General features: G+C 47.9%; 1 protein-coding gene across 1 annotated transcript in view; it reads left to right on the top strand.

Annotated features, from left to right (window-relative positions):
- The window catches only part of ABHD1 (abhydrolase domain containing 1), a 71,983-nt gene extending 59,807 nt beyond the window's left edge, over positions 1–12,176 (top strand). Inside the window, exon 9 of the mRNA XM_069233607.1 lies at positions 9,049–12,176. Within this exon, the coding sequence (XP_069089708.1) occupies positions 9,049–9,266 (218 nt within the window). The 3' untranslated portion in view covers positions 9,267–12,176. The remainder of the gene's footprint in view (positions 1–9,048) is intronic.
- Positions 12,177–12,534: the final 358 nt, after the last annotated feature.

The following is a 12,534-nucleotide window of genomic DNA, read 5'->3' as shown; positions in this document are numbered from 1 at the left end:
GTCTCTTTGGTGCTCGGTCCTTGTCTCTTTGGTGCTCGGTCCTGTGTCTTTGGTGCTTGGTCCTTGTCTCTTTGGTGCTTGGTCCTTGTCTCTTTGGTGCTTGGTCCTTGTCTCTTTGGTGCTTGGTCCTTGTCTCTTTGGTGCTTGGTCCTTGTCTCTTTGGTGCTTGGTCCTGTCTCTTTGGTGCTCGGTCCTGTCTCTTTGGTGCTCGGTCCTTGTGTCTTTGGTACTCGGTCCTTGTGTCTTTGGTACTCGGTCCTTGTGTCTTTGGTACTCGGTCCTTGTCTCTTTGGTGCTTGGTCCTTGTCTCTTTGGTGCTTGGTCCTTGTCTCTTTGGTGCTTGGTCCTTGTCTCTTTGGTCCTTGTGCCTTTGGTCCTTGGTCCTTGTGCCTTTGGTCCTTATGCCATTGGTGCTTGTGCTTTTGGTGCTTGGTCCTTGTTGCTTGGTCCTTGTGCGTTTGGTCCTTGTGCGTTTGGTGCTTAGTCCTTGTGTCTTTGGTTCTTGGTCCTTGTGTCTTTGGTGCTTGGTCCTTGTGCCTTTGGTGCTTGGTCCCTGTCTCTTTGGTGCTTGGTCCTTGTGTCTTTGGTGCTTGGTCCTTGTGTCTTTGGTGCTTGGTCCTTGTCTCTTTGGTGCTTGGTCCTGTCTCTTTGGTACTCGGTCCTTGTGTCTTTGGTACTCGGTCCTTGTGTCTATGGTGCTCGGTCCTTGTGTCTTTGGTGCTCGGTCCTTGTGTCTTTGGTGCTCGGTCCTTGTGTCTTTGGTGCTCGGTCCTTGTGTCTTTGGTGCTCGGTCCTTGTGTCTTTGGTGCTTGGTCCTTGTGCCTTTGGTCCTTGTGCCTTTGGTCCTTGTGCCTTTGGTCCTTGTGCCTTTGGTCCTTGTGCCTTTGGTGCTTGGTCCTTGTTGCTTGGTCCTTGTGCGTTTGGTGCTTGGTCCTTGTGCGTTTGGTGCTTGGTCCTTGTGCGTTTGGTGCTTGGTCCTTGTGTCTTTGGTGCTTGGTCCTTGTGTCTTTGGTGCTTGGTCCTTGTGTCTTTGGTGCTTGGTCCTGTGTCTTTGGTACTCGGTCCTTGTGTCTTTGGTACTCGGTCCTTGTGTCTTTGGTACTCGGTCCTTGTGTCTTTGGTACTCGGTCCTTGTGCCTTTGGTGCTCGGTCCCTGTCTCTTTGGTGCTTGGTCCTGTCTCTTTGGTGCTTGGTCCTGTCTCTTTGGTGCTTGGTCCTGTCTCTTTGGTGCTTGGTCCTTGTGTCTATGGTGCTCGGTCCTTGTGTCTATGGTGCTCGGTCCCTGTGTCTTTGGTGCTTGGTCCCTGTGTCTTTGGTGCTTGGTCCTTGTGCCTTTGGTGCTCGGTCCTTGTGTCTTTGGTACTCGGTCCTTGTGCCTTTGGTGCTCGGTCCCTGTCTGTTTTGTGCTTGGTCCTGTCTCTTTGGTGCTTGGTCCTTGTGTCTATGGTGCTCGGTCCTTGTGTCTATGGTGCTCGGTCCTTGTGTCTTTGGTGCTCGGTCCTTGTGCCTTTGGTGCTCGGTCCTTGTGCCTTTGGTGCTCGGTCCTTGTGCCTTTGGTGCTCGGTCCTTGTGCCTTTGGTGCTCGGTCCTTGTGCCTTTGGTGCTTGGTCCCTGTCTCTTTGGTGCTTGGTCCCTGTCTCTTTGGTGCTTGGTCCTGACTCTTTGGTGCTTGGTCCTTGTCTCTTTGGTGCTTGGTCCTTGTCTCTTTGGTGCTTGGTCCTGTCTCTTTGGTGCTCGGTCCTTGTGTCTTTAGGTACTCGGTCCTTGTGTCTTTGGTACTCGGTCCTTGTGCCTTTGGTGCTTGGTCCCTGTCTCTTTGGTGCTTGGTCCCTGTCTCTTTGGTGCTTGGTCCCTGTCTCTTTGGTACTTGGTCCTGTCTCTTTGGTGCTCGGTCCTTGTGTCTATGGTGCTCGGTCCTTGTGTCTATGGTGCTCGGTCCTTGTGTCTATGGTGCTCGGTCCTTGTGTCTATGGTGCTCGGTCCCTGTGTCTATGGTGCTCGGTCCTTGTCTCTTTGGTGCTCGGTCCTGTGTCTTTGGTGCTCGGTCCTGTCTCTTTGGTGCTCGGTCCTTGTGTCTTTGGTACTCGGTCCTTGTGTCTTTGGTACTCGGTCCTTGTGTCTTTGGTACTCGGTCCTTGTGTCTTTGGTACTCGGTCCTTGTGTCTTTGGTGCTTGGTCCTTGTCTCTTTGGTGCTTGGTCCTTGTCTCTTTGGTGCTTGGTCCTTGTGCCTTTGGTCCTTGGTCCTTGTGCCTTTGGTCCTTGGTCCTTGTGCCTTTGGTCCTTATGCCATTGGTGCTTGTGCTTTTGGTGCTTGGTCCTTGTTGCTTGGTCCTTGTGCGTTTGGTCCTTGTGCGTTTGGTGCTTAGTCCTTGTGTCTTTGGTTCTTGGTCCTTGTGTCTTTGGTGCTTGGTCCTTGTGCCTTTGGTGCTTGGTCCCTGTCTCTTTGGTGCTTGGTCCTTGTGTCTTTGGTGCTTGGTCCTTGTGTCTTTGGTGCTTGGTCCTTGTCTCTTTGGTGCTTGGTCCTGTCTCTTTGGTACTCGGTCCTTGTGTCTTTGGTACTCGGTCCTTGTGTCTTTGGTGCTCGGTCCTTGTGTCTATGGTGCTCGGTCCTTGTGTCTTTGGTGCTCGGTCCTTGTGTCTTTGGTGCTCGGTCCTTGTGCCTTTGGTCCTTGTGCCTTTGGTCCTTGTGCCTTTGGTGCTTGTGCTTTTGGTGCTTGGTCCTTGTTGCTTGGTCCTTGTGCGTTTGGTGCTTGGTCCTTGTGCGTTTGGTGCTTGGTCCTTGTGCGTTTGGTGCTTGGTCCTTGTGCGTTTGGTGCTTGGTCCTTGTGTCTTTGGTGCTTGGTCCTTGTGTCTTTGGTGCTTGGTCCTTGTGTCTTTGGTGCTTGGTCCTGTGTCTTTGGTACTCGGTCCTTGTGTCTTTGGTACTCGGTCCTTGTGTCTTTGGTACTCGGTCCTTGTGTCTTTGGTACTCGGTCCTTGTGCCTTTGGTGCTCGGTCCCTGTCTCTTTGGTGCTCGGTCCCTGTCTCTTTGGTGCTTGGTCCTGTCTCTTTGGTGCTTGGTCCTGTCTCTTTGGTGCTTGGTCCTTGTGTCTATGGTGCTCGGTCCTTGTGTCTATGGTGCTCGGTCCCTGTGTCTTTGGTGCTTGGTCCTTGTCTCTTTGGTGCTTGGTCCTTGTCTCTTTGGTGCTTGGTCCTTGTCTCTTTGGTGCTTGGTCCTTGTCTCTTTGGTGCTTGGTCCTGTGTCTTTGGTGCTTGGTCCTGTGTCTTTGGTGCTTGGTCCTTGTCTCTTTGGTGCTTGGCCCTGTGTCTTTGGTGCTTGGTCCTTGTGTCTTTGGTGCTTGGTCCTTGTGTCTTTGGGGCTTGGTCCTTGTGCCTTTGGTCCTTGGTCCTTGTGCCTTTGGTCCTTATGCCTTTGGTGCTTGTGCTTTTGGTGCTTGGTCCTTGTTGCTTGGTCCTTGTGCGTTTGGTGCTTAGTCCTTGTGCCTTTGGTGCTTGGTCCTTGTGCCTTTGGTGCTTGGTCCTTGTGCCTTTGGTGCTTGGTCCTTGTGCCTTTGGTGCTCGGTCCTTGTGCCTTTGGTGCTCGGTCCTTGTGTCTATGGTGCTCGGTCCTTGTGTCTATGGTGCTCGGTCCTTGTGTCTTTGGTACTTGGTCCTTGTCTCTTTGGTGCTTGGTCCTTGTCTCTTTGGTGCTTGGTCCTTGTCTCTTTGGTGCTTGGTCCTTGTCTCTTTGGTCCTTGGTCCTTGTGCCTTTGGTCCTTGTGCCTTTGGTGCTTGTGCTTTTGGTGCTTGGTCCTTGTTGCTTGGTCCTTGTGCGTTTGGTCCTTGTGCGTTTGGTGCTTAGTCCTTGTGTCTTTGGTTCTTGGTCCTTGTGTCTTTGGTGCTTGGTCCTTGTGCCTTTGGTGCTTGGTCCCTGTCTCTTTGGTGCTTGGTCCTTGTGTCTTTGGTGCTTGGTCCTTGTGTCTTTGGTGCTTGGTCCTTGTGTCTTTGGTGCTTGGTCCTTGTCTCTTTGGTGCTTGGTCCTGTCTCTTTGGTACTCGGTCCTTGTGTCTTTGGTACTCAGTCCTTGTGTCTATGGTGCTCGGTCCTTGTGTCTATGGTGCTCGGTCCTTGTGTCTTTGGTGCTCGGTCCTTGTGTCTTTGGTGCTCGTTCCTTGTGTCTTTGGTGCTCGGTCCTTGTGTCTTTGGTGCTCGGTGCTTGTGTCTTTGGTGCTCGGTGCTTGTGTCTTTGGTGCTCGGTCCTTGTGTCTTTGGTGCTCGGTCCTTGTGTCTTTGGTGCTCGGTCCTTGTGCCTTTGGTCCTTGTGCCTTTGGTGCTTGTGCTTTTGGTGCTTGGTCCTTGTTGCTTGGTCCTTGTGCGTTTGGTGCTTGGTCCTTGTGCGTTTGGTGCTTGGTCCTTGTGTCTTTGGTGCTTGGTCCTTGTGTCTTTGGTGCTTGGTCCTGTGTCTTTGGTACTCGGTCCTTGTGTCTTTGGTACTCGGTCCTTGTGTCTTTGGTACTCGGTCCTTGTGTCTTTGGTACTCGGTCCTTGTGTCTTTGGTACTCGGTCCTTGTGCCTTTGGTGCTCGGTCCCTGTCTCTTTGGTGCTTGGTCCTGTCTCTTTGGTGCTTGGTCCTGTCTCTTTGGTGCTCGGTCCTTGTGTCTTTGGTGCTCGGTCCTTGTGTCTTTGGTGCTCGGTCCTTGTGTCTTTGGTGCTCGTTCCTTGTGTCTTTGGTGCTCGGTCCTTGTGTCTTTGGTGCTCGGTGCTTGTGTCTTTGGTGCTCGGTGCTTGTGTCTTTGGTGCTCGGTCCTTGTGTCTTTGGTGCTCGGTCCTTGTGCCTTTGGTCCTTGTGCCTTTGGTCCTTGTGCCTTTGGTGCTTGTGCTTTTGGTGCTTGGTCCTTGTTGCTTGGTCCTTGTGCGTTTGGTGCTTGGTCCTTGTGCGTTTGGTGCTTGGTCCTTGTGTCTTTGGTGCTTGGTCCTTGTGTCTTTGGTGCTTGGTCCTTGTGTCTTTGGTACTCGGTCCTTGTGTCTTTGGTACTCGGTCCTTGTGTCTTTGGTACTCGGTCCTTGTGTCTTTGGTACTCGGTCCTTGTGTCTTTGGTACTCGGTCCTTGTGCCTTTGGTGCTCGGTCCCTGTCTCTTTGGTGCTTGGTCCTGTCTCTTTGGTGCTTGGTCCTTGTGTCTATGGTGCTTGGTCCTTGTGTCTATGGTGCTCGGTCCTTGTGTCTATGGTGCTCGGTCCCTGTGTCTATGGTGCTCGGTCCCTGTGTCTTTGGTGCTTGGTCCTTGTCTCTTTGATGCTTGGTCCTTGTCTCTTTGGTGCTTGGTCCTTGTCTCTTTGGTGCTTGGTCCTTGTCTCTTTGGTGCTTGGTCCTGTGTCTTTGGTACTTGGTCCTGTGTCTTTGGTGCTTGGTCCTTGTCTCTTTGGTGCTTGGCCCTGTGTCTTTGGTGCTTGGCCCTGTGTCTTTGGTGCTTGGTCCTTGTGTCTTTGGTGCTTGGTCCTTGTGCCTTTGGTCCTTGGTCCTTGTGCCTTTGGTCCTTATGCCTTTGGTGCTTGTGCTTTCGGTGCTTGGTCCTTGTTGCTTGGTCCTTGTGCGTTTGGTGCTTAGTCCTTGTGCCTTTGGTGCTTGGTCCTTGTGCCTTTGGTGCTCGGTCCTTGTGCCTTTGGTGCTCGGTCCTTGTGCCTTTGGTGCTCGGTCCTTGTGCCTTTGGTGCTCGGTCCTTGTGTCTATGGTGCTCGGTCCTTGTGTCTATGGTGCTCGGTCCTTGTCTCTTTGGTGCTTGGTCCTTGTCTCTTTGGTGCTTGGTCCTTGTCTCTTTGGTGCTTGGTCCTTGTCTCTTTGGTGCTTGGCCCTGTGTCTTTGGTGCTTGGTCCTTGTGTCTTTGGTGCTTGGTCCTTGTGTCTTTGGTGCTTGGTCCTTGTGCCTTTGGTCCTTGGTCCTTGTGCCTTTGGTCCTTATGCCTTTGGTGCTTGTGCTTTTGGTGCTTGGTCCTTGTTGCTTGGTCCTTGTGCGTTTGGTGCTTGGTCCTTGTGCGTTTGGTGCTTAGTCCTTGTGTCTTTGGTTCTTGGTCCTTGTGTCTTTGGTGCTTGGTCCTTGTGCCTTTGGTGCTTGGTCCTTGTGCCTTTGGTGCTTGGTCCTTGTGCCTTTGGTGCTTGGTCCCTGTCTCTTTGGTGCTTGGTCCTTGTGTCTTTGGTTCTTGGTCCTTGTGCCTTTGGTGCTCAGTCCTTGTGCCTTTGGTGCTCGGTCCTTGTGCCTTTGGTGCTTGGTCCTTGTGCCTTTGGTGCTTGGTACTTGGGTCTTTGGTGCTTGGTCCGAATGCCTTTGGGGCTTGGTCCTTGTGTCTTTGGTGCTGATTATTATTGATAGAGTCCCACAGCACAGGTGGAGCACTTTTAGCAGCAGACTAGGTTAGCTGGTGCCACCTCCCGAACTGTGGAGTGTGGCAGCCCGCTGCACCAGGGGAGTTCCAGGCCCCTGGTAGAGACATCGCAGTGGAATAGAAAGTTGATGATGCTGATCTATGGACATCCAAAGAGACACTATTAACAGGGTACACTGGCCTGACCTCCATCATATAACTAGTAAACTGAAGGAAACAAAGTTAAACCTGTGAATCGCAAAGGTTTCTGCTCCCCTGAAACACAACCAACAAGGAACGTGCTGCACATGAGCTGCCCACCAGCCTGGCCAATAAAACTCATACAGGTGAAACAGCCTAGAATGTGTCCTATGTACAGACGCAGTTCCTTCATTTCTAATCCCAAATAACTGAGTGCTTGTACAGGCGCATGCCCACAGAGCCAGGCCAGGGGAGTCCTGTGTACAGCACCACTTGCTGTCCCTGGCCTGTGACCATGCGGCAGGTTTGGCCGCTGTGCCAAACTGTTTGTAGCAGAGGGACAGCCTCTGTTTTAGTTGCAACAGTGCTGCTCACCTCTCCTGCACTGGTGCAGCAGCGCACCAGGAACAGCACTGGTGCAGCAGCGCACCAGGAACAGCACTGGTGCAGCAACGCACCATGAACAGCACTGGTGCAGCAGCGCACCAGGAACAGCACTGGTGCAGCAGCGCACCAGGAACAGCACTGGTGCAGCAGGAACAGCACTGGTGCAGCAGCGCACCAGGAACAGCACTGGTGCAGCAGCGCACCAGGAACAGGCCTGTCTAGAAGTAAGTGACTTGCTCAATGACCTGTAGCTCACTGATCGACACCAGTGTAACCAGCACCTGTAACCATGGACAAGGTGGTCGTGTCAACCCCACTCGGGAAGAACTGCCTGGAGGAGAGGTCTGTTACCCAAGGAAACTTCTCAGAGCAAATGACAACATTCTCCCAGTGGAAGCAGGATTCCCTGGGTGGACCAAACGCTGCATAGCGAGTCAGTGACCTTTAATTAACCGGCTTAACAACTGCTCTGGCCAACGTTTGATTTTCGGCCGAGCTGTCATCACTGATTTCTCTGGGACTTCAGAAAATATTCCAAACTCTCAATGTCACTTTATAACGCGTGACCAGCACGGACGTTCAGAAGTCCAGTTGTTATCTTATGTTACATTCACTTCTCAACACATCCTACAAGAGTCCTCTTTGTGCCGTGTACATAGCACTAGGGTGGGAGAGAAATAAATTCCTGGGAGAAGAGTCTGACCTGTTCTTCCAGAATGGCAGATCATAGTTTTTGTGGTGAAGCTGACATCTTACAAAGAAGACCCCCCTCCTTGGCTGTCCACTCTGACCTTTAGAAATGGAGACTAGTGGCAACTTGGAAGCCCACCTTACTGGCTTGTCTTTTATCCTTCATATCAATAATGCCGCTAAGATCATAACCTTTTATGTATGCGCAGACTGCTGAAATACAGCCGGTTCTCCCCGGATGCAACAGACTGATCATGTGCTTGGAGAAGCCATCTCGCCTGCAGGAAGCCTGCAGGAACATTCAAGCAGGCTTCTCTGCCAGAAAGGCAATCACGCTCCCACGTAAGCAAAGTCGCATCGCTCATCTAAACCATGGTCTATAACACACAGGTCACGTTTATCCTTCATTGATGACTGTCCTCTGCCTCCAGATTAAGCAAAGAATTGAATTCACACCATCTGTTTTATACACAAGGCCTTGTACAATTGGGCTTCCTCACCAAACTGATAGTTCCAGCTGGCAAAATGCCCTGAAGTCAGTGACCCAAAACAAAATATCAGTTCTGCATAAAGTGATACCATTATTGGGGGCATGCTCTTAGCTAACTGCTTGCTATGAAACAGGCCTGAAGAAATTCGAGATCGGCCTGAAAAACTACATATTCATGTTTCAAAACAATAGTCTTTAAAGCTCGATCACCTTTCGTAAAAATGTTGTTTTTTTGTTTTTTTAATGGGGGTTGATGAGGTCTCCCTTTCCTAGGTGTCTTTTCACCACCGTCCGATTTGCCTTTTTTTTGTGTTCAATGTTCTTATCCAATCTGAATTTTATTTTGTTTTTGTAGCTGTAGCGCGTTTTACACCTGAACTTTGGAATGTCCCTTCACAATTCTCCATCAAAAAAGCATGTTTAGTATCTGCAGTTAAGTACCACCAATAATGGCATTAAGAAAATACATCCACATATTTATCAGTCTGCAGAATTCCATATTTTTAGATTCCTGTTTTGTAAACTTGGGATTTGACCATTACTAATCAGTTACTGATAGACATACCAGTTCGCATGATTTTGTACATTTCATGCCACTGTAAATTGCATGCATGTGCTGTATTGTAATGTACCATCCTATGTTAGTCTTTGTTTAGTAAAGCTTCACAAAAGGTAATACTCTATCAATGTCAAAGATTACACTGTTAGTTAAAGATTGCATGGGAGAAAAAATCTGACATCTTTCAGTGCCCGAGGAAAGACAAACTTTTTGAAAGGTCTTTCTCTTGATGTTTTTTTCGTCATAAATTCTGTTGTAGAGAGGAATTCTTAAGTCATAGCTAGAGTGGTCATGTGCATTAAATTTTAAAAAGATATATCAATTAGAACAGCATGAAAATGGACTGTTTTGGTTCCTAATTCTTTGATTTTGTTTTTCTTCCAGCAATCCCCTTGGATGTTGCCCAGAACATCCCAAACATGGCACTGTTGGTCACCATGCACGGAGGGCACATTGGCTTCCTGGAAGGTCTTTTACCGCGTCATGAGAATTACATGGACCGTGTGTACCGGCAGTTCATCAGTGCTGCATTCGAACATCCTGAGGAGCTCAGTGAAATCTGCAACACTGGAGACCACTGGAAGAGCACAACACCTAGATAATAACTAGAGTATGCCCCTTTACCCTGAGCCCAAGCGATGAAGGACATTTACTTAGGCCAGACCAGGGGTAACTCTTAGGTCCTCCAGAAACACACGTCTAGTACAGTGAACCATTAATATAATTTAATATTCAAATTTAGTTTTTTTGTAAGAGTGAGTGTGATTGGCTGTCTCGCACAAAAGGCTCATAGAGCTCAACTTTAATCCAGCTGACAATGCACTTTATAATGTCATCCTTTTTGGGGAGAAGCCAAAGGGGGATGTTAAAGGCCAGAAGACCCCATGGTCTTCTTTCTGATTTTGGAAGTGGTCATTGCATTATTGAACCCCATGAATTGTTCTTGCATGCCTAAGAGTGTACTCAAAAGCTCTCTGTCGCAAGGCGTAGAGTGACCCTGTGGGCCGCCCTTCTGGGGTTAAGGATGACCTCACGAGCATTCCTTCCAGATTGGACCAGGCAGGGCCCATCCTGTTTTTGTAACTTTGATTCAACAGTTGTTCACCACAAACCAAGTAGTACTAATGATTGAAGATGAGGAAGTGCAAGCTGATGAGGGATCCAGTGTCTCTTACTGGCCCAGCAGATGGATGTCCATAGTGATTTCTACCTGCCTATGTGATGATAGCCACGGATGTCCATCTGGATGCTACTGTTTCAGAAAGACATGTTTGGCCGGCTCCCCGTGAGATTTCTCAATTCTCTGAGTAGATCAGTCATAAGCATTATTACATTGTGCTAAATTGTCCTAACTATGGAAATTAACAACACATGGAAATTTATGTACTAAACTTAAATAGACTTCAAGATTAATTTGACAATGTCACCACTCACATTTGGGGCAACTGGTGAACACAGTGTTCAGGTGGGTTACCCTCTGTTACATAGTGCATAGTAATCACTGACTGAGGCGACGCAATCAACGGTGTACCTATCGTCCTATATAAAATATGGAGCTTTTAGATCTTCTGTCACTGCTACTGAGCCAGACCTTACCCCAAATTCCAAGGATTTTTTTCACCATGCTGCAGAAAAAGTATGTTTCCCTTAGAGCACCCATAGTCTGCTCCAATCATTTTCTAACCAAGTGGTCTTCTCAACAAAAGATGACAATGACGTGTCGTATCGCACACAGTATTTGGGCCAAGGCTGGATCTTTGGGCGTAAAAATGCATTAACCTCCACAGCTGTGCAGGTCCACATGTTTGCCAAAGCACTTCTATTCTATATTAGCCCAAGCAGGACTGTAACTGGCTCTGCCTAAGCTCTGGATCAACAAGCACGTGATCAAAAGCACATTGGGAACAACATTTCTAAACTACATTCTAATAATTCTGATCCATTGACAGGTAGAGTTTGACAGAAAGAAAATGTAGGTTTTGTGGCGCTCACGATATTTTTAAATAGTACAAATAGCTCAAAGGTAGTATGTTTTGTAAATACCATGACTAATTCAGCATTATGTACACAATTTTAAAGGAATAGCACTTAAAATGTTTGTTTTGTATTACTTTCTTTTTTGTAAAGACTTGCCCCCTCTTATTTCTCTGTCCTTCACACCCCACACATTCCTTTCTCCTCTGGCCATCAAATGAAAAATAAGCATTTATCATTTACTGGTGGTTACAGCACAAGCATCAGCCCCTAGAGAAAGAAGTGCTCTCCAGCCAGCATTTTACCTTTCAGCTCTGAGGACAGCACCTGGGTCTACCAACCTTTAAAACTGCCAGGCAGCCAAAGAATGGCATTCCTAAAAAAACAGACACAAAAAACGTCTAATCTTGATTCGAGATGACACATCTACATTTGTTCTAACAGCCCAGCCATACTTTGGTGCATTGTCACTGTTTACAGATGGAAAAGTCTAATTTCCCCTTTGGCTCATCACTAGACCTGTTCCTTGAGAAGTAGCTTTGTGCATCTGCAGTTTGTATCTGTTCTCCATCACTTTTTAGTCGTCCTAACATTAGGTGCCGATCAAGATCTTTGTCTCTCTCTCTCTCTCTCTCTTTCGGTCTCTCTTCATCTTCTTCGACTGAAATATATGTATATTGAGTGACTTATATTGTCTCTTGGGCACAGGCCAGATGCATAAACATTTATATGGGAACTCAAAAACAAAAGGAAATTGTAGCATTAATTCCACAGAGCTGTGGACATTTACACCAGGGGACAGGGGCAGACGGTGTGGCCAGACTGAGGAAAGGCTCTGAGCAGAAACATTTTCAGTGTTTTTTTTTTCCATCCTTTCAACAGACAGAGGTTACCTCCAAAACACGTGAAAGGGTGTGAATGTGGTGGAAATGTTTCCCAGGCACCCCTATTGTTTCAGGGTGTGTGGACCATCTCCACACAGGGAATAACTGATTCCTGTGGAGAATGTTTTATTTATTTTGCTAATGCACATTCCTGCAATCCTAACTACTACATATTGTCCTAAGGAATTTGTGGAAGGCCAGAAAGCCAGAGATCAAGGCAAATCATGAGTAGAAAACTATAGTTCGAAATTCAAAAATACACAAATCAGCCTTCTACGGACAAGTTTTAGAAGTAATGTCAGCGGTTGGCTGAGCGCGTACAGCAGATGTCTCTATCACACGCGCACACCATTTTTGACCAATCACATTGCTTGTTTTGCAGCCATATTTTTCCAAAAACACATTATTACAGTCCAGGGCTCACATTGAAGGCTTCTTTTAAAATTCTCTGGTTCACAGCACACACACACAACTCATTTCATACAACAAAAGCAGAAACATCTGTGTTATTGTTGACCTAGGATGATACATTAAACAAATTCAGTAAACTTGTGCACTGTTGGAGTAATGTTTGATGCTGTCTTTTCAGAGTGATAATTTAATCTAACCACTCATTCACCCAAATGAAAAAAATAAAACCATGTTTTTCACAGATGTTTGTATTTTTACTTGTGTTTCTTTTTTATTCTGACCAGTCATACTTGTATAGAAGTTACCCAAACTTAATGCTAAATTAATACAAGGGCTGCTGACTTTGGAACTGGGAAACCAGGTTTCAGTCCATGCGTTGGCTCAACATCCTGTGTTTCTGGAACAAGCACTTAATCTCCCTGTGCCTAACAAAATATAAATCTGACCTTCTGTAACATTATGTTCACAGCATGTGGGGCTGTAGATACGCATGCTCTGCATACATTTGCTATCTGGAGTTGGGCCCGGATGTGTGCAACTTGTTTTTCTTTGAAGAATTCTTCTTGAGGCATGAGGATGTGTGACTCCATCTCTTGCTGCT

The sequence above is a fragment of the Pleurodeles waltl genome, chromosome 5 (genome assembly GCF_031143425.1).
Source record: "Pleurodeles waltl isolate 20211129_DDA chromosome 5, aPleWal1.hap1.20221129, whole genome shotgun sequence".
Taxonomy (NCBI): Eukaryota; Metazoa; Chordata; class Amphibia; order Caudata; family Salamandridae; genus Pleurodeles; species Pleurodeles waltl.
Note: the sequence above shows the minus strand (reverse complement) of the source record. Positions and strands in the feature narration are given on the sequence as shown.